Genomic DNA, 22,561 nt, shown 5'->3' on the forward strand with positions numbered 1-22,561 from the left:
AGAGATCGAACGTACAGGATCATCTAACAGGAGTGAATTCTAAGCCGTTAAAAAATAATGTTTGGATCCTGCTTATGGTCTGACCTGATTTTCACGTAACCCTGCCACACGTGCTGTGTAGAGATGAATCTACCCTCTCCCGTCTCCGCTGTATCATCTCCAGACCGGAAACGGCCAACCACCGTCGGTCCCGCTATGTTATTTCTCTAACATCCACTCCGTCTAACAGGTTCCTTACTTCGATTGTAATTCCATTCTCCAAAAAATCAAAGACATCCACAACTCAGATGGGCCACACCACAGGGGAAAGCGGAGATGGAATGCCAACCATAGGTTTGTTTGTAGGTTAATGAATCTACAAATCTTTCATCAAACCCGTTAATCAGATGTAAATACTCAGTATGAAGTGAATATTAAAAAATCAGAAAGATCTGACACGTAGGATGGATACACCAGGTGAATTTAGTGTTTTTAAGAGAAATTTACATTTTTCTCATTGGTGTAGCTCAAAAGAGCTTTGTAAAAATTTACTATTTTGTATTTACAGTTCAAATAATGATTCCCTCCTGATGAACGGACTGGATTTTTCATATGAAATACGATGGACCCGACAGAGCTGGGATGTTTCATCTTCTTCTCCCTCCATAAATGATATAAAATTTGAGGGCGGGACGAACGGAGAGAGCGAGAGGCAACGATCATCAACAGTAATTGCGAACAGGCCCACCGTCTTTCTATATACAGAGAGAGGCGGGTGAGAGGAGAGAGAATGTACGGACGCGCGTCGTTATCTCCTCCCGAGAGGAGGGAAGAGCGTCGCTTTCTCACGGCTCTTCTTTTAACTCTCCACGAGAATCGCAGAGAGGCGTATACACACATGTTGCCGTGTATCATCTCCAACCTGTATACCGCAATAATCGGTGTACCACCGCTATTCCCGTCCAAAACCTCCGTCCGAGAAACAAACTCCAGCTATTTTTCATTTTAGGGCCATTTCTGTTACGCTCCCGTTTCAACAAAAATAAAAAATAAAAAAATCTAATTCCTGATTTTGTTTTATAATTCCTAATATTTATTTATGTATTTTAATAATTTCTGGCCGCGAGAAAAGGAAGAATAAAGAGACAGAGAATTCTCTCTGCATTTTAGCTAGGGTTTGGGAGGAGGAAGAAAGAGATGGGATCATAACAGGAGCTTGGTTGTAGGTCCAGGGGCATTCTCGTAATTCTTCAGAATGAGCTGCTTTCCTTGCATAAGCCCTCGCCACAGGGAAGGCAACAAGATCAAAGACATCCGACCCGCTCCTCGCCCGTCCACCGATTCCTCTTCCTCCCGTAATTTCTCCCGCTCATTTTCCTTTTTTTATGATTTTTTTTTTCGAATTTTACATATATATATTTTTCTTGCAGGCAAGGGTAGAAACAGGATGTCTTTTGATGGTATCGGTAAGGAAACTGATCGTCAGGATTGATTTGATTTGGTAGGAATTGTAGAGGGTTTTCATGATTTTGGAATTTTGATTTTTTTCAGAGAAAGGAAAGATGTCATTAGAGGGGAGGTTGGAGGGCTTTGGTGGTGGTGGTGGTGGTGGCCAGAAATGCAGCAACATTAGGAGCTTTACTTTTTGGGAGCTCGTGACGGCCGCAGGGAATTTCAAGGCTTCGAATGTGATCGGGGAAGGCGGGTTTGGGAAGGTTTATAAAGGATATTTGGAAACTGCCCAGGTAATTGTCTGACTTCATTCATTCATTCATCATCATCATCATCATCATCATGATGTTGGATTGTAATTTTGTGTTCTGATCAGAATTACTAGAAAAATTGCACAGAAACAGGGCACATGTTATTCTTTTTCGGTGATTGGACCATTCATTGGGTGGGTCCTATTGTGGATGGGGAGCTTCCTGAAATCCGATTAATTGGAGAATCCCACGCATCCAATTAGTTTAGATTATGCTTTTGTGGCTAAGATTTTCCATTCCTTATCCGTTGTTCTTTTGTGGTCAAGATCATCTGATCAATGCAGATTTTGTAAAGTGGTCTGTTCATGGTAAGGCCCATGATATGAATGGTTTGACCATGGACTCTGTGCAGTGCTTCTCCCTTGTGCAATGGATTCGATTCTCCCTTCTTCTTTTGATCATTGATAGTAGAAAAATCGAAGATTTTTTTTGAAAATTCTTCAAATACTTATATTTACTAATTTTTATTTTAATGGATTTTGAATGTATAACATGAGTTTTGTCAAAATGGTATTTGTTGTGGGTGGGATAATTTATTTATTTATTTCTTTTTTCTGTTTAATTTTCTATTTGTTGGTTTTATGGAATTTTGTCAATGGATGGATGCATTGGAATGCTGATTTTGTCTGAGCAGGTTGTAGCAATCAAACAACTCAATCGGGAAGGACTTCAAGGAAATCAAGAATTTATTGTGGAGGTTCTCATGCTAAGTCTTGTGCACCATCCTAATCTTGTCAACCTGGTCGGGTACTGTGCTGAGGGAGATCAGAGGCTATTGGTTTATGAGTACATGTCTATGGGCTGTTTGGGAGATCATCTGTTTGGTAGGTCCCTTGAGTGGGAAATGAATCACGTGACCATATCAGTTTATTAAAACAGTAACTCGATGGTTTCTAGCTCAGTCTTGTATTCATTGGAATTGAATTTTTATTGTTTTGCCAGTCTTTTTTTTTTTTTTTTGCTTGATACTAATTTCTGGCTTGTGTATATATATATATATATATATATTTTTTTTTTTTGGGGGGCGGGCGACGTAGAGTGACTTTCATGGCCAAGATGGATCAGAAAAGGCCCGATCGGAGACGGAGATGATTCGGACCGTCAGAACTCAAAACGGACGTATCTCGCAAACCGGAATGAGCTATTGGACATACCATATGATTTTGGGGTAGGACGAGCTACTTTAGCCACACAATCCTGCTATGCCGAGTTGCACATGCCGAATTTGCGAAATACCATCAGATCGATGGTCAAATTCTTGTTTTAATTTCGTTTTTACTATTTACAGTAAGTTTTAGTTTGAGTATAACTCTTCATCCGTTGGGCTTTAGGAGTTGTGTTCAAGGAGAATAGCATGGTTGAGTCAAATAGGACACTTACTATTTTTGGCCGAAAACCATGATGTCTAGTGGAAATCACGACCGTCTATAAATAGTAAGTTTATAGAGCGGGTCGCGGGCACTTTCATGGTCAAGATGGATCAGAAAAGGCCCGATTGGAGACGGAGATGATTCGGACTGTTAGAACTTAAAATGGACGTATCTCGCAAACTAGAATTAGCTATCAGACGTACCATATACGATTTTGGGGTAGGACGAGCTACTTCAGCCACCCAACCCCACTACGCCGGGTTGTGCATGCCGAATTTGCGAAATACCATCAGATCGACGGTCAAATTCCTGTTTTAATTTCGTTTTTACTATTTATAGTAAGTTTTTGTTTGAGTATAACTCTTCATCTGTTGGGCTATAGGAGTTGCGTCCAACATGAAAAGTGCTTAGAATAATTAGGAGAATTGCATGATTGAGTCAAATAGGACACTTACTATTTTTGGCCAAAAACCATGAGGTCTAGTGGAAATCATGACCTAACCTAATATAAATAGTAACTTTACTATTTATAGTAAGTCACGATTTCTAGGAGTTTTAGTAATAGTATGAGTTTGGAACTTCTTCCTAGGGTTTATGTTATTATTGAAGAGGTTGTAAGCTCGTTTTTCATCATCAATCAATTTATTATGAATTTTCTAGAATTATCCTATTTTCTTATTTTTCCTCGTGGATTTGAGGCATCTCTGTGAGGAGTCCAGAGAAGTTTTGTGGATTCGGAATAGTTATCTCTCCCCCCCCCCGCATCCTTCCTTGCATCAGGGGGGGAGGGGGTTAATTGCTCCCAACTCCCCTTTGTTACATGACAATTACATGCCTCCCCTCTGTTTTGGATTATTACCTCCCCTTCGTTCAAAAGTTCTGTTGCAGATTTCCCCATAAAAGGAAACACCATCTATTGGCACCTTTATCTTTTACCAATTAACTGTTTTAGCCCTATCTCATATGCAACTAGTTAGAGATGTGTGGGTCCACTGCAGTGTGTATGTCACCCAGGGGTGCAACTCAGGCAGGTGGGGTCAGGCTGAGGGTCAACCAGAGCCCATCCCGATGTCAAGAAGACCCAATCCGCAAGCTGATGCGACTCGAATTCCAACCCGAGGTGCCAAACCTGAACCCAACCCGACCTGACCCAAATATATTAGTATTCTCAACCTGACCTGAATTTGCTCAACCTGAACCCCACTTGAATTCAAATTGGATTGGCATTTTTCAACCTGAACCCAACCCAAGGTTCTCGGCAACCCAACCTAACCTGACCAAAACTTGGGTTGGGGTTAGCACGAACCCAAGTTGCAGCCCTAATGTTGTCCAACCCATTCGACATTATTGTTCCAACATGAAAAAATGGTACACACCAAAATCAGGATGATCCAACCATAAGGTTGCCCATTACATGAATTTGGAGGTCTTTGGGTGTTGTCCATTATTTTCTATGTTGTGACTAGCTCACTTGATGATTGGATTAGTCTAATTTTTTGGGCATCCGTTTTTTTATGGTGAGCAATCCTAATGTGCAGTTTGAATGACATCTATACATGACAGTAGGCCTATGCGGGCAGAACGAACTCATTAGACAAGGTATTTTTGTCATTTGATACTGATTGTATAGAGGTGATGTAAGTATAATTGTCATATAACTGAGGGGATGTAGGTGCAATTTGTCCCTTTTCCAATGGTAAATAAATTTACTAAGCAAAAAAACAAAAAACAAAAAAAAATAAAAAATAAAAAAATAAAAAATAAAACTAATACTTCAAAGTAGAGTCAACGATGAACTGATTTTGAGTTACCTTCTCTTCACTCCCTCTTTTGCAAGAGAGTTGGCAACCTTGTAGCCTCTCTAGGAATATCTGAGAATACAAGCATTCTATTGATAAGAAGGGATCTAATTTCTGATATAGAACACACAAGTTTTGAAGGACATGAATACATATCATTTGATGATTCCTTGTTTGTTGCCTATTTCCCATTACAAATAAACATGATGATTTCTTTCAGTTGCAATTGTCTTTTTTACTGCTAAAGACAAAGCAAGACAAGTGGCCACTGTGATGATCTCTTATGTATTCGATATTATCTTTCTGGGAGTGGTACTTGATTTATCATATGTGGAGGGAATCCAATGTCTTTTTTTTTTCAGCCACATTGGAAGTATATCAAACTACTTGCCAACAGTTTGAAAGCATCCTGTTTTTATTGTCTTCAGTCTAAAAGTTGTTTTAAGTTTAACAAAAACAGTTTTTTAATGACTTATTACATTACTTTAGCCATACACAAAGGAGCCTCTACTGCGTGAATGAGAAAATTTTCAGGCCTTGCACCCCTGTGACGTTAGAAGTGGTTCTATGAGGTGTTGTTTGAAAGTTTTTATGCCAAAAAATTATACCTGTTAACAGTGTTAGAAATATCGGTATCGCGTTACGTATTGCATTCTTGGGATATGGATACGTATCGGTTATCGTAGGGGATATATCAGTTGTATCGTGTAATGTATCGCTGTTGTTGGAAACATGGGGAAACATTGGGGAATTGGTTGAATTTTTCGATGAAACTTCGGTGATTGTTAAAAAAGACATCAATACACACTTATAAATCAAAACATTACAACAAAGAAGTACACATAATATGTTTTCTTTGTATGGGGTCCTTCCTAATCTATGTGTTGTCTAACTGAATTGATGCAAGTATATTCAATGTCTATTCATATAATTTATAAATGTAAGAAGACGTGTGGAAACACAAGCAATACATTCAAAAGCAAAAGAAGAATCACTAGATTAGGTTACAGACATGTTTGATGTGATGTTTGAACACAAAGATTGCAAACGATTTGCAAGAAATTGGAAAATTCTGATTTTTTTTTTTGATTTTTTGCAACTCGGCCCATCTCCTCCAAATCTCGAAATCGAAGCTCCCAATCCATGATTTTTCATGCAGAACATGAAAAATCATGAATTTGTAATAATTTGACACTAATTTAATATGATTTACAGAAAATAAGAGCATTGAAATTCGAAAATGCTCACTATATTGAACATGTGGGATGTATCGCACTACTTGTGCGTTTCGTATCGCACTAGTGGGATACTAGATATATCGTGGGATATATTGGCCGATATTGTCGATATTTAAAACAGTGCCTGTTAATTTGGTTACCAAAACTTTAGAAGTAGGAAGGGTAAGTTCTAAGGCCCATGCTTACAACACGAAATGCTTTTATATTATTTTGCATTTCTAGAATTTTTTAAAGGAGCCATCTTTACTGAGTATTTGTAGGAGCTTAATGCTGTTTCCTCATTTGTTCTCTCTCTTCATTTGTTTGCCTAGCATAAAGTTACCTTGAAAAAACAAATCAGTCCTTTAAAACTGAGTTTTGTACATTTCTTGTTTCACTCAATGTAGGAAAGAGAACCGAACTGATACATTTCACATATAAATGTCGTTTGCTTCAGTTTGTGAAGTATTCAATCTGAACCAATCAGGTCACTACTATTTACAAGTTTGCCTAGCCAAGTTAAAACTGTTCAGTACTTTGTCCCTTTTGGAATATACCAAACTGTAGTGCTGTTAGATCTCTCAATGCTTCCCTATGATGGCTGTCTTCCATGGGTAGGCAAGGATTATAGGGCATCTCTTCACACCATTTCCATTGTTAGCGTTTTAGGAACATGTGGATTTATTCTCCAAAAATTGATCCGTAACCTTGAATGTAATCTACCTGTACTGTTCTTGGGCATGGCTTTAGCAATTTTGATGCCTGATAAATCAACAATGTCATGGTATATGTACTTTTTATGTACCTACCTGCATGGTTGATTGCCTACCAATTAGTGAAAGATCTGCATTGCTTCTTATTCTTGCTTCCTATAATTGTCTGCATACATTGGATTAGCAATCATTAAGAAGTCTCAACGGTCCTAGATTTTGTTCTATAATATCAATTGACATTCTTTAAGTTTGTCCTTTGAGACAGCTTGTCTGCAAGATAACAAGTTCTGCATTATCTTTTATTTGTAAGGGTTGTTTTATTACCTAAACCATTAATATGTCGTCATTGAAAAACTAGTAACTTTTTTTTCTTCAGATCTGCGACCTCACCAAGAGCCACTTGGATGGAACACACGGATCAAGATTGCAATCGGTGCTGCTCGAGGTCTTGAGTATTTGCATGTCAAAGCTAACCCACCTATTATTTATCGGGATTTGAAATCTGCAAATATTTTGTTGGACAATGATTTCAATCCCAAGCTTTCCGATTTTGGGCTTGCTAAGCTTGGCCCTGTGGGTGACAAGACTCATGTTTCGACGAGGGTGATGGGTACATATGGATACTGTGCTCCGGAATATGCGATGTCTGGTAAGCTGACTCTCAAATCAGATGTGTATAGCTTTGGTGTGGTTCTGTTGGAGCTGATCACAGGACGTAAGGCACTCGACACCTCCAGGAAATCAGGAGAGCAGAATCTAGTAGCTTGGGTAGGTTACTTCAGCATCTTGAAACCTAAACATAAGTTTTACATATTGGGAAAAGATCATGTACACACAATCAGTAGCATTTTCTCCATCATCCAATTATAGTGGGTGTGCATCACAACACAATGCCAAAGTATGATCTTACATGTTGGATTTCCAACCCAATCTTTGGATGGTGGGAGATCTGAGTGCACTGATTATGTGTTGGAAGTGAAAGTGAACTGCACATTCTTATGACCTTTGCTGGCTCACAGAATGGGGCATCTGGTTTGAAAGGAATTATTGGGCCCAGGTCATTAGCAAGCATTAGTTTGCTGATGTACAGGAATTTTGTACATGTTGTTGTTGCATTTCATGTGGCTGTCTTGTATTCTGTGTTAGAAACTATATTAATCAGCATCAGTAGGATCGGGATTAAACAGATATAAAACCTCGTTTAGAGGCGTCTCTCCAAATTTACCATAAAATTTCTCTTTCTTGTAGAAAAACTCTGCTTGTTGTCTCTATGGCCATGGTCAAGCATCACGATGAACCTTGTTGATCTGCAATTTATTTTGGCAGCTTCACATGCCATTGTGATCTATCAATCTTAGGACGTGAGGCCTGCTAGTGCAAACCCGAATGATTGGAAGAAGGTAATGCTGATGTGTTTTAAAGGCCCAATTTGTTGGCCATATGACTCATCCTGTGGGTCTCATGCATATTAAACATGTTCCCAAGATTACAGGAGGGGCTGATTTTCAGTTTTTAGTACTTCTTTATTTGCTAAGGTTTCTATTACTAGATTGTGCTGTAGTACTTGCTATAATAATGTGCTGCAGTAATCTTTTGGTGACACTACAGTATCTGCTACAATAACACTACAGTATTTTTTAAACTTTTTAAGTTAGAAAAAAAAAATCAAGGTTTGAGATTAGGCAATTACAAGGCATAAGGTTTTAGTTGTCTTTTGTTTTGTTTTGTCTGGGATTATGTGTTTTGTTTTGTCTTGGCAATTCACCATTTTGTCATAATCGTATTTTCGCGAGCCATAGATTGGTTGACATCATCTAATGGAAGTGCTGCCTTGGAATCATAAGCAATCCATGTTGGTGTCCACAGAGTATGTTCCAAGATAATTATGGGACTGCTATTTTCTCTTGATTGTCCATTTTTTGTGATATTGATTGGATGGATAGGGATCATCTGATTGGTGGTGATATGAAACAAAGTCTAGATTAATGATTGGCAATCCATGTGTCATTTAAGGGCTCGATATCCCCATGAAGGTATTGAATCCATACATGTCAGCAAATTATATTTTTGTTAATGATTACGACCATATGATTCCTCTTATGTTTGAACCCATGACTTCAATGCTGAGGTCCTTTTTTTTTATTATTTATTATTATTATTTTTTTATTTTAAAGTTTGATTTTGATCAATTTAGCTATTTATGAAACTTGAATCGTGTGTGTCAGGTCCTGAAATCCAGCACTCGGGTATAATCGACCCCTATCCTGCACCGAAGGGCATGACTCATGTTTTGCACATTTACAAACCAAAATTCACAGACCATTACATAATAAAATTCCAAAAAACATTCACTTCTTTAAAATAAACCAAATAACCATTAAGTAAAATAAAATAACCACATTACAACTACTAAAATCATTACCACCATAATCCAAAGTCAGATATAACTTTCTACTTCAAGTTCTTTACAATTGAATTTGAAACTCTAAAGGAAACTAAATTTAAAACAAAAATAAAGATAGCTAAGCGTTCACTTCTTATGCTCCTCTACAAGACCCTGATCCTAAAATTTAAAATCTCAAAGGGTAAGTTATGAAGCCTAATGAGTAAATCTCAAGAAAAGTTTGAAAAGAAAACATATCGGATTTGAATAAAACATCTTGATCAAAATACTGAATTTTTTAATTCAAAACTTGAAAATCATGCTGTCAATGTCTTAAATATGTTTGTAACAGAGTTTGTCGATGTCATCGACAGACCACTCGATTCCATCGAGCAAATGTCGATGCCATCGATAGATGCTCTATCCCATCGAGAAAATCCGAAAAAATCCTAGTTGATTGCTGGACAATTTTGGAGGTTGCTACTCGATGGCATCGAAGGTGCTTGCTTCATAACTTATCCATCGAAATAAAGATAGCTAAGCGTCCACTTCTTATGCTCCTCTACAAGACCCTGATCTTGAAATTTAAAATCTCAAAGGATAAGTTATGAAGCCTAATGAGTAAATCTCAAGACATGTTTGAAAAGAAAACGTATATGATTTGAATAAAACATCTTTATCAAAATACTGAATTTTTTAGTGCAAAACTTGAAAATCATGTTGTCAATGTCTTAAATATATTTGTAACAGAGTTTGTCGATGTCATTGACAGACCACTCGATTCCATTGAGCAAATGTCGATCCCATCGACAGACGCTTTATTCCATCGAGAAAATCTGAAAAAATCCCAGTTGATTGCTGGACAGTTTTGGAGGTTGCTACTCGATGGCATCGAAGGTGCTTTGATGTCATTGATTGGTCCTCGATGGCCGTCGATGCCATCGAAGGTCCCATCGAAGGCGCACGTAGAACTGCGTCAGTGCGCTGTTGTGGTATTATATATATATCGGGTGTAATCGGGATTATGGTATTGTTAGGGTTCTTTAAGATGTTCCTAAGGGTTCAAGAGCATTGCTAGGGTTTTCAAGTAGGTTTTTGGGGTTGTTCGGATCAATAAGTCTATCCATCTCTTGTAATATTGATTTCATAGTGTATTGTTTGTCGCTTTGTGCCGAGGTTTTTTCCCGTCAGGGTTTTTCCACGCAAAACTTGTGTGTTCTTTGTGCATTTTGCTTTCGTTTGCTTTCATCTTGTTAGTTTGAATTCGTGTTTGCTTTTGCGTGACCCCCAACAAGTGGTATCAAAGCTAATGTTGGGGTTTCGAGTTCTAATCTGAAACATGTCGACGAAAGGATCTAACATGAAATATGAAGCGTAGAAGTTCACTGGTAAAAATAATTTTGAACTATGGAAGGTGAAGATGATTGGCTTTTTAGTTCAACAAGAATTGCAGCATGCTCTCCTTGGTAAGGCGAAGCGTCCTGCATCTATAAATGATCAACAGTGGGATGAACTCGATGAGATGGCGACAACCTCAATCCAATTGTGACTAGTGGACAATGTTCTTTATAAGGTTCTAGATCAAAAGACCGCCGCAGGGGTATGGACGAAACTTGACAGTTTATACATGAAGAAATCCTTGGGCAATCGTTAGTATCTTAAGAAACTATTCCACAATTTTAAGATGACAGAGGGAAATGATATCAATGTATACATGAGCACTTTCAGTGAATTGCTTTACAAACTGATGAATGTGGTTGTTAAGATCGAAGAGGAAAATCAAGCCTTGATTCTCTTGAATTCACTTCCACCATTTTTTAAGAATTTAGTAGACACGCTGATCCATGATAGGGATACCATCAATGTTAAAACCGTCATCTCAGCCCTTCATGAGAAGCAGTTGAGAAAGAAAGATAATAGCGAGGGTACCTTTACAGATGTGTTGGTTGCTAGGGGAAGGAATTTTGAATGAGAAAATGAAAATTCTCAATTGCGGTCCAAATCGAAAGGGAATGGTAAGATGAAGTGTTGGAATTGTGGGATGACAGGACATAAAAGGATTGTCGAAATTCTAAGGTCCAGAAGGGAGAAAAGTCTCATAATGCTACGCAAGAGGCCAATACAGTGCCAATCTAGCGAGGATGTGGATGGTGGTGATGTCTTGACCGCATCCAAATCTGATTACATTAGTAATGACATTAGTAATGATTGGATTTTGGATTTGAAAGCCTCATACCACATGACTTCCCACAAAAATTGGTTTACCAGTTACAACAAGAATGATGGTAGATAAGTTTTTATGGGCAATGACATTGCTTGTAAGGTGATTGGTATTGGTTCGGTACGCATCAGGATGTTTAATGGGGTGGAGCGTATCTTAACGGATGTGAGACACGTTCCTGACCTTAGAAAGAATCTTCTCTGTTGGGGCACTAAAGACACTCGGGTGCAAGTTCACTGGTTTTGATTAGGTCATTACAGTTTCTACAAGTGCTCTCGTAATGATGAAAGCACTGTGGAATAACAATCTTTACAAGTTGATCAGGAATATCGTATCGGGTGAAGCTGCAACGTTTGTAGTGGAGTCCGCATTGACACTTTTGTGGCATGCTCGTCTGGGCCACATGATCAAGCGCAACATGGAAGTACTTTCTGCTCGTAACTTGATTCATATTTTTAAAAACGTCGATTTTCATATATGTGAACATTGCATATATGATAAACAATCTCGACTAACTTTTAAGACTGGAAAGCATATATGTAAAGGAGTGCTTGAGTGTGTGCATTGAAATTATGGGGCCTATCACCTGTTGTTTTCGCTTGAGGGTCATCATTTTTTGTTTCATTCATCGATGACTACTCTAAGAAGGTGTGAGTTTATTTCCTGAAAAATAAATCCGATGTATTCGCTACATTTAAGGTATGGAAAGGCAATGGTTGAGAAGTAAACATGATAGAAACTGAATGTTCTAAGGACAAACAATGGAGGTGAATTCACTTCAAATGAATCCATTCAGTTTTGTATAGATGAGGGGATTACAGGGCACAATACAGTGAGGCACGTACCTGAACAGAATGGTGTAGCGGAACGTATGAATCGAACTCTCTTGGAGAGAGCTTGAAGCACGCTGAGTAATGTTGGATTGGGTAAGGAGTTGTGGACTGAAGCCGTGAATACATCTTGTTATATGGTGAATAGGTCCTCGTCTAAGGCAATAGACTGTAAAATCCTTGAAGAAGTGTGGAGCGGTCATGATTTTAACTACTCAGAATTGTGTGTATTTGGTTGCGACACTTACTCTCATGTACCATTAGTTGAGAGAGATGAGCTAGACCAAAGAGCAAAGAAACTTACCTTTGTGGGCTATACTAATGGCGTAAAAGGGTACAAACTGTACTTCCGGGTCACTTGGAAAATCACTTGAGTCGCGACATCAGATTTGATGAGGATTTCTTGTTCTACAAGGACGAAAGTAAGGAAATCGAAAAATTGGCAGTGATCAACGTTAAAATTGAAAAGGGTGAGACACAATTTGAAGATGAGCTGCAGATAGAACTACAGGAGCAGGTGGAGCAACCGCCTCTCAAAAGAAATCCGCTGAGAGATCGCAAATTGCTAGTAAGATGTAGGGATGACTCCAATATTGCATTCGCTTTCATTATGGATTATGGGGATTCGTCTTGCTTCCAAGAAGCATTAAATGGTTCTGATGTTGAGAAGTAGATGACGACCATGCATGATGGGATTGATTCTTTGCACAAGAATGAGACATGAGAGTTGGTGGAGCTTCCAATGGGGCGAAAGTCGATCAATTACAAGTGGATCTTCAAGAAGTAGGATAGATACAAAGTAAGGTTGGTCGTGAAAGGGTATGTGCAGAAGGAGGGTGTTGACTTCAACGAGATCTTTGTGCCCGTGGTTAAGTATGTGTCTATTAGATTTATATTGGCGCTGGTTGCCCGCTACAACCTAGAATTAAAATAGATGTATGTGAAGACTGCTTTCTTACATAGGGAGTTGGAGGAACAAATTTACATGAAGCAACCAGAATGGTTCAAAGTAAAAGGGGTTGAGAATAAAGTTTGCAGGTTGAGGATGTCATTATATAGCCTGAAACAATCACCTAGATAGTGGTAAAAAAGATTTAATACTTTCATGATAAGTCATAGGTTTATTATGAGTGAGTATGATCATCGTGTCTATTTCAAGACACTAGATGATGGTCAACTCACTGTACTGGTATTGTCCGTAGATGACATGCTTATCGCCAGCCATAACATATCTAAGATCGATACGTTGAAGGCTTGATTGTCAGATACATTTGAAATGAAAGATCTGGGGGCTGCAAAGAAGATTCTCGGTATAGATATTCACAGAGACAGAAAGAGGAGCACGCTACGGTTATCACAGGTAGAATACCTTGAGACAGAAAGAGGAGCACGTTACGGTTATTACAGGTAGAATACCTTGAGAAGGTATTGGTTAAGTTCGGTATGGGCAAGATGAAACTGGTTAGCACACTCTATGCTTCTCACTTTAAGCTTTTTTTTGAACAATGTTCTACTACAAATGAAGAAAAGTAAGTGATATCTCGTGTACCCTATTTGAGCGTCGTTGGCAATTTGATTATGCCATGGTTTCTATGAAACTAGCTATTGCATTCACCTGTGGTGGGTGTTGTTAGCAGATACATGGCTAACCTTGGCAAGTAACTCTAGGAGGCAGTGAAATGGTTACTTCGGTATATTCGAGGTACAATGGACGACGTCTTGACGTTCGAAAAGTTAGAGGACAAGTTGATAAAACATGTTGATTTGGATCACGTAGGTAGTGTGAATAATAGAAGGTCGACTTCCGGTTACTTGTTTGTGTTTAATGCCATCAATAGATGCTCAATCCCATCGAGAAAATTTGAAAAAATCCTAGTTGATTGCTGGACAGTTTTGAGGTTGATACTTGATGGCATTGAAGGTGTTTCGATGTCATTGACTGTTCGCCTTCGATGCCATCGAAGGTCCTATTGAAGGTGCGCGTAGAATTGTGTAAGTGCACAATTTGTTTCTATTTTGGTTGTGGTATTATATATATCGGGTGTAATCGGGATTAGGGTATGGTTAAGGTTCTCTAAGACGTTTCTAAGGGTTCAAGAGCATTGTTAGGGTTTTCAAGGAGGTTTTTAGGGTTGTTTGGATCGGTAAGTCCATCCATCTCTTGTAATATTGCTTTCATAGTGGATTGTTTGTTGCTTTGTGCAGTGGTTTTTTTTTTTTTTTTCTCGTGAGGGTTTGTCCACGTAAAATTTGCATTTTCTCTATATGTTTTGCTTTCGTTTGATTTCGTCTTGTTAGTTTGAATTTGTGTTTGCTTCCGCGCAACCCTCAACAAATCAAAGACTAAATAAAAGAAGTTTTCAATGCAAATTCATATGGAATAAAAATCATGAATGAATGTAAGCTGTGCATGAAATAATCCACTACAATCAACACAATTTATTCCTTTAAACATCAGAGCGATTTTATACGAGTTGGTCAACACCAAAGTTGTCATATCGAATATGCGATCGTGTGCGATCACATATGCCTATGTGCATATGCGATCGCACAATCGCATATAAAATTTTTTCGAAAAATTTTAAAAAAAATGAAAAATTATAAGAAAGTAGGGGAAACTTTTCTAAGTTAATAAATAAATAATTTTATATGTTTAACATATATTGAAGTGAAATAAAACTAATTAAATAATGAACTAAAGTAAACATTAAGTCATCAACATTTGACACTATAGTTAACAAATATCAATCAATACTTAGTAAGTAAACAAAATGAAGAAGTTATTTATTGTTATTGATTGTAGAAAATGGAAATATTATTTACAAGTCAATAAGTCATATACTAAGTCATTTATAAAATAATACGAAATTGTAAATGCTAATATATTCATTGATCTATTTGCCATTGTGGCATTTGATCACCACCACCATCGTCATCATTCGAGTCATCTCCTTCTTCCACATACACTTCTTCTTTATCTTCTGTTTTTTCATCATCTGTATGTATTAGTACTTCATGAACATTCAACGGTAAATTTTCAGCCTAATCATCATCATCTCCTCTATCTCCTTAATCTTTTCCACAGGTTGACTACTACTACTCACCCCTCTATCCTTCACCTTTGAATGGAAGTAGAAGTATCTTCTCCATGTGTCGATTTCTATGTAACATCTTTAACTTGCACCCATGTGAGGTCCTCCCTAGCAAATATTGGGTCATTCGTCTCTACGAGCCACTCATTATCTCCATCCAGCTCATCTAAGCAGATTAGGTCAGAGAAACTAGGCTTGTCTTTCCTAGTCTGGAATTGTTCTTGCAATTTCTGATTGTATTGGACAAAAACCAAGTCGTTGAGCTTCTTTTGCTCAAGGTGATTTCTTTTCTTGGTGTGAATTTGCATGAAAGAAAGTGCATTTGACATTGGCTATATCGTTAATTAGCTTACACTTATAAGTTGAAGTTACAATTACCTAATAGTAAGTCTGTAACATACTATGTATTAACATTTTCATTCTAAACTTACCGCCTCAAACGTGCTTTAATTGCGCTCGCAACCGCTGGCAGAACACGTGAGTCCAAGAATCCTAATGGGCAGCTTCTTTAGAGTTGGATCATTTCTGTTCAGGTCCACTCCATATGCAGGTCACCGGTTAGTTGAGAAAAACAGTTTAGGTATATTAGACTTTGTAGATTACATTGTAAAAAAACTATTTGTAAGAGAGTTGAGACATTCATGCTACTTACTCGACAATTTCATTGTCCGATGCATGATGATGATATTCCTTGAGAATATGTCTTCACTCTTTCTATAGAAGTCCAGTAGAGCTGAAATCTTGTCTTGTTCTTCTCCATCTGGAATCATTATTTCTAATACATTAATAAATCCAACCATATTTATAGTAAGTGCTTTTGTCGGATTAGGAAAAGCGAATAAACATACTTGGTTAAGGATGTAAGCAGCCGAATACAATGGAGATGACATTTGGTTGCCTCATTTTCTATTTATAATATCTATAATGGGCTTGTAATTACGTTCTTTATAGTTGAAATAGTCCATGACCTTATTTCTTGCCCTCTTTATCGTATCATATATGTAATCTATTGGAGGCCTCTCATCCCCATCTACCAATCGCAACACAGTGACTAAGGGCTCAGATACTTTTAGCGCCTTTACTACTTGAGTTCAAAAACTTTGCGAAAGGATTATTTGTTAAACCTGTTTCCCTTTAGCCTTTTTTTACCAAGGCCCACTTGTAAAATCGACCGATACTACAAAGCTTCTAAGTTCTGATTTTTTTTGCATGTAATCTCTGTAGTATTAAGAAGGTTATAGTGAAATGGGTGACTGCTGGATGTAGCAAGTTACCCCCTATTTTTTTTTTTACAGGGACGTATTTGTATATAAAGACTGTGATTCTTCTAGCCCTTGTAATCATATATAAAAATAACCTACTTGTATCTTTTAACATTAGATCAGTACAATGGGCCGCACAGGGGGTCCAAAATAAATGGCACCTCTTCTCCATAAGAAGACGACCGTCGCTACATATGAGGTTACGTTGTCTCTAATTACATGGATAATGTATTCCTCACCTATTTCTTTAACTACATTATCTAGTTAGTTAAACAAAATAAGTACTCTTCAGTATGCGAATGGCCCGATGCATCCATGGACTTCAACAACATTGTTCCAGCTGGACAATTTACTAGAAAGTTAATGAGAGATCGACCGTATCTATCGGTCCATCCATCGGCCATGAGTGAAAACCCATACGTTTTCCACGATTCCTTATATTTGGCTATAAATGATCGTGAATAATCAACTTCGGCTTTGAGGCACATATCCCTCATTTCATAATATGAGGGAGGTTTAAGCCCAGGTCCAAATTGACCTATAGCCTTAACCATAACTTTAAAGCTTCTTGATTTAACTTTGTTAAAAGCAATGTTAGTTTGGTAAAACCACTTAGCAATATGTTGAATAGTGATTTTCCTATCTTTTTGTTTATATTGGTTTTCTAAAGTTGTTTGAGCCGGCTCTTTGCCCCGACCTCTTTGGTTCACTAATCCTTCGAGTATGGTCTACACCATCTATCCATAGGCCCATGCCCTCGGGCTCTTTTCGAGGCCATTGGTGGCGGTCTAAATCGGCCTATCAAAGTAAGGAGAGTAGGATTGACTTTATCTACATGAACTACGTTTGTATCTTCGTATGCGTCTTGTTCCATATATTCCTTGTAACGTCGGGCACTAGCACATCTCTTTATTGATTGTTTATCCACATACTCCATGGTGGATAAATAGGCTAGATTTTGGAAAAAAAATAAAATCAAACTGGCTAACATGCGACTACATATGTTGTCTGCGATTGCATACATCACATATGTGATCGCATATTTTCCCACGAGTGGCATATGCGATCGCATGTGTAGAAATCGCATATGCCTCTGTCCCATATGTGATTTCCTCTTCAATGTGCACATATGCGAATGTGTGGTCGCACATGACAACACTGGCTGACACTCTTCCAAAACCCACTCGGCCTACATAGGTGGCATTTTGCAAATCAACCATGCTCTTTATCTGACCTTCACTCAATGGGTGAGCCATTCATATGTTAATTGGTCAGTCTACTACACCTGGTCTGCATAAGTGGTTTGTTGCAAATCAACCATGCTTACCCACCCGACCTTGATCATTGGAGGTTCCAAAAATGTACCAATTGGGATTCTCAGGCCTTCAACCCAAGGGTCTCGATCTCCTCATCTATTTACGCTTAGAGACTTTCAATCCAGGGGACTCAATCACCCCACTTATCCAATCCAATAAATTGCCATGACACATGATTTTGCTGAAATCAAAACAATCTAAACAAATGATATAATACAATATTTTCTTTTCAAAAACATCACAAACACTGAGGTTCATAAACCATCCTTTGCATGAATTCAAGTATCACAAACCCTTTTCAATCATCAAAAGATTCCAAAAAGAACATAAATCTGTAATGAAAGAGTTGAATCTGAAAATCTAAAAAATTACATCTGAAACCCCGGAATTTCTAGAAAGTACAGATTAGTGCAGAAAGCTTTGAAATTGTAAAATCTAAACGGAACAAAATCCTTGTTGAATCTGAACAAAAGGCACCTTAAAATTCCAAAAAATTAAGCCGTTGCTAGAATTGCAAAAACTGTACAGGTTAATACTCTAGTTCTAGAAAATTACACCAGAACCTTCAAATCTTCAAGGGGTTATTATTAGTGTGAAAATTCTAGAAAATTTGCATAAAAACCCTTAAGATCTCCTTAAAAATCTCGGTTTTCGAGAAAATAAAGAAGATATCGAGAAAGTGTGAAGGATGAAGCTCAAACTCTAGGTTTTCATAAATTCAAAAAGAAGTATTTAAGAAAGAAAAGCTTTGTAAAAGATTACTCAAAAAAAAAAAAAAAAAATCTTGATTTTCAAGAAAATAAAGAATGAAAGAAAGATGGGAATAAGACCTTGGAAACCTTAAAAAGGGAATGAGAAGGAACAATTTGCAAAAAGAAAAGGTTGAATGTGAGAGATCACTCACACCCAAAGGCCCCAGTCTTGAATCTACCCAAGAATTCCTCCCCCCTCTTTATGCTTCTAACCCGCTCATGCCCCCTTTAAATAAGCAAGGGCTCCACAGCTCCCACTCCTCACATGTGTGGTGTGTGTGCATGCAGAGCAATGTCTCCACATGTGTACGTGCCCCACACGGGCGCACACACACACACACACACACACTCTCTCTCTCTCTCTCTCCCCGACTTCATGCTCAAGGCCCCATGTGTTGCCCCTCCTTTCTCTCACATGTGAGTTGGATGGTTGGGTGGGCGGACGGATCATATGGATGAGTGGATGGTTGGATTGATGGGTGTTTGGATGGTAGGAATAGTGGGTGGATGGTTGGGGTCGGATGTACACATGAATCGAAGATCAGGCTTGCACAATCAATAACCAAATTTGAAGGGTCTGCATACATGGCTCAAGGGACACACAATCAATGGCCACAATTGAGTTTATTTGACATGCAATCCAATGGTCAATATGGACAGATTTGAGGCGCTGATCAACGGTCTCAAGTGGGTAGATTTGAGGCACAATCGAGAGTCAAAATTGGACATATTTAATACTCAGATCAAAGGTCATTATTAATGCAGGGGCATTTTCACACTGGGCTCGAGTGGGGTCGCCTGTGGGATGCAAGGACACACTCGGGGTGGGTGGGGCCCACGGGGGAGGTCTTGTGGGATGCGGGGACACTCGAGGTGGGTGGCCTAAGTGAGACGGTACCCATGTGATTTGGGGCCCACGAGGGGGGTTCGGCCGAGGTCGTAACCCATGAGATGTGGGGCCTTTGTTATGAGATAAAGGGATTAATTCGCTATGCTCTAACAATTCGAGCTTTTAGAGGAAGTAGTTAATTGTCCTGCATCAAATTGGTATCAGAGCGGGAGGTCTCGTGTTCGAGACTTTTCACTGGGGGGTGATTAATGCAGGGGCATTTTCACATTGGGCTTGAGTGGGGTTGCTTGTGGGATGCGGGGGCACACTCGGGGTGAGCGGGGCCCATGGGGGAGGTCTCGTGTTCGAGACTCCTCACTGGGGGTGATTAATGCGCATTTCACACTGTGCGAGAGTGGGGTAGCCTGTGGGATGCGGGGACACACTCGGGTGGGCGGCTCGTGTGAGGCATTACCCATGTGATTTGGAGCCCACGAGGGGGGTTTGGCCGAGGTCCTAACCCATGAGATGTGGGGCCTGGGCTATGAGATAAAGAGATTAATTCACCGTGCTCTAACAGTTCGAGCTTTTAGAGCAAGTGGTTAATTGTCCTGCATCAATTATTGGACAGATTCGATGTACAAATCAATGGTAAAAAGTGGGCAGATTTGAGGTACAAATGGACGACCATGATTGGGTAGATTTAACACATAAATTAATGGTTCTAATTGGATAAATTTAACATACAAATTGACGGTCCAGATTGGACAGATTTAATACAAATTTACGGTTATACTTGGGCTGATTTTTGATACAAATTCAATCATTAAAATTAGGCTAATTTGGTATATGGATCGATGATCAAAGTTTGACAGGTTTAACACAGATTAATGGTCATAATTTGGACAAATTTAATACACAATTAATGGTCAAGGTTAGGTAGTTTCAATACACTATCAACTGTCAACTTTGTTTAGATTAATGGATACATGCTTGGTCATGTGGGTTTGTGGTTGATGTGTATGATGTGTATATGTGGATGGATGGTTGGATGTATGCATGTATCCGTGGATGAATGGATGGATGTATGCATGTATCTGTGGATGGATGAATGGATGTATGCATGGATGGATGTGTGTGTACATGTGTGCTCGAGTATGTGCATGCATGTGTGAATGCGTACAAGAATTTAGGGTTATTACAATGCAAAATGTGATCACTTTTATATTCTTCTTGTATTTAGTCAAGGAGGCTGTAGTTATTGTTTTCCATGGCTCCCTTTTGCATTTTGAAATAGGGTGCCAAGAAAAAAGAACAGTGGAAGGGTTGCATCACTTCTTACATGAGCGCTCTAACAGCTGAGTGAAGATTATATGGTTCTTGCAGACTACCAATACTCTTTCGTATTTAAACAAATCTTTTATCTGTTTGTTGTGCATATCCTTTCTTGATGAACAGCATAATTCTATTGATCTGGGTGGGTCCTGGCAATTTTTAGTAGAATCAGGTGTTCTAGGAATTCTTCTCAGCAATCTATGCATCTTTTTGCGTCTTTGAAAATTCTCGTGCATTTTGAATTTCTTATGTATTTATATAAAACATTATCTTAATATTTTTGGCTTCTGTTTAGTGGTTGAGAATGTCTTGCTCATCTCTGACTCAACCTACTTCCCCATCTTGGTCGGTCATAGCACATCTGAGTGGGCAGTGTATGATTTTTAAGAATAAATGAACTTTTTGGAAGCAAAAACAAATAAGTTGGGTTTTCGCTGCTGTCTTGGTGCAGCTAGTTGTATCTTTTTTTTTTTTTTTTCACTCATGCTCGTGGTTTCTTGTTTGTTCTATAAAATTCTCATCTTTCAAAACAAAAATAAAATAAAATCCAGAAGTTCATTTAGGCTGTTTTTGGATGCATTGTTGAATTGAATAGCAATAATTGGTTCTATATAATGGAAATTGACTAAACTGTAGGAACCTCCCTGAGTATATGTAATTAGGACATAGCCCCAAAATTTCTGTTTTGCGCCTTTCAAAGTCCAGATTAGTGGATCATAACTGCCTTTCATGGTCAGGTCCCTCAATTTGAATACTGACAAGCTACTTGCAACATAGCCATATCCATTTCATTAACTTATTATTGCAATTTGATTTAGCAGTGAACCAAATGTGGCTTTTTATGCAGTCTGTTTGTTATAACACCTCAGGCATCTTTATTTCTAAATTAGGTGTTATTTTTGTTTCTTTGTTTCAGTCGCGGCCCTTTTTCAAGGATCGGAAGAAGTTTCTTCAAATGGCTGATCCTTTGCTGAATGGATGCTACCCTATCCGTGCTTTCTATCATTTGATAGCCATCACTGCAACATGCCTCCAGGAGAAACAGAATTTCCGCCCCCTCATGGGTGATGTCGTCTCAGCACTTGAGTATCTGGCATCTCAACCGTACAACTCAGAAACCAGTGGTGGGGGGCACAGTCCCCAACTATTTTCTCCACGGGTGGCTGACAGGCTTCCTCAAGATTTGGGCAATGATAGAGTGAGTTCTTCATCTATTTGAAGGTGGTGCTGACGAGTTGAGAGTTGATCGTTGGAGAATTATATTGTGGTCTTAGTGTTTCATTGAACGATAGGCTTTCGCTACAACGGAAGACAGGAAACTATTCATGCTTCACTGGTGTTGACAGCAAAGTGAAGGTAAGAGGTGCCTTGTGGTTTAAAGATTTAACTGTTGTCATGAAGTGCTATTTGTGCATCTGTATCCATTCATGCAGGAGGTATGCCTGTGACCCCATTAGTGCATACACGAACCGAGACTGTAACCATGTATGTATTTATGTATACATGCGCATGTTCTGTTTAATTCAAAAGAAAAAAAAAAATGGCACATGTGCTGTTTGGTTTGCTAGCCCCTTATGCACCTTTACACATGGCATATGTTCCAACTTGGCATGTGCGAAGGGATCTGAGTGGTGCATTAGGTGGGTCCCATTGTGCATATGACCTGGAGCCAAAATAGTACAGGTCCACTCATCAAGCAA

General features: G+C 38.7%; 1 protein-coding gene across 3 annotated transcripts in view; it reads left to right on the forward strand.

Annotated features, from left to right (window-relative positions):
- Positions 1 to 675: 675 nt before the first annotated feature.
- LOC131237013 (probable serine/threonine-protein kinase PBL21) overlaps positions 676 to 22,561 on the forward strand; it is a 32,954-nt gene continuing 11,068 nt past the window's right edge. Inside the window, exons 1-7 of one of the 3 annotated variants that reach the window (XM_058234623.1) lie at positions 676 to 1,334; positions 1,410 to 1,445; positions 1,531 to 1,724; positions 2,377 to 2,566; positions 7,218 to 7,609; positions 8,168 to 8,241; positions 21,778 to 21,830. In XM_058234623.1, the coding sequence (XP_058090606.1) occupies positions 1,235 to 1,334; positions 1,410 to 1,445; positions 1,531 to 1,724; positions 2,377 to 2,566; positions 7,218 to 7,609; positions 8,168 to 8,185 (930 nt within the window). In that variant the 5' untranslated portion in view covers positions 676 to 1,234 and the 3' untranslated portion in view covers positions 8,186 to 8,241; positions 21,778 to 21,830. Of the gene's footprint in view, positions 1,335 to 1,409; positions 1,446 to 1,530; positions 1,725 to 2,376; positions 2,567 to 7,217; positions 7,610 to 8,167; positions 8,242 to 21,777; positions 22,218 to 22,561 lie in introns of those variants that run through there. The other 2 variants (XM_058234621.1, XM_058234622.1) reach the window with 2 other exon arrangements.

Source organism: Magnolia sinica, chromosome 2, assembly GCF_029962835.1.
Source record: "Magnolia sinica isolate HGM2019 chromosome 2, MsV1, whole genome shotgun sequence".
Classification (NCBI taxonomy): Eukaryota; Viridiplantae; Streptophyta; class Magnoliopsida; order Magnoliales; family Magnoliaceae; genus Magnolia; species Magnolia sinica.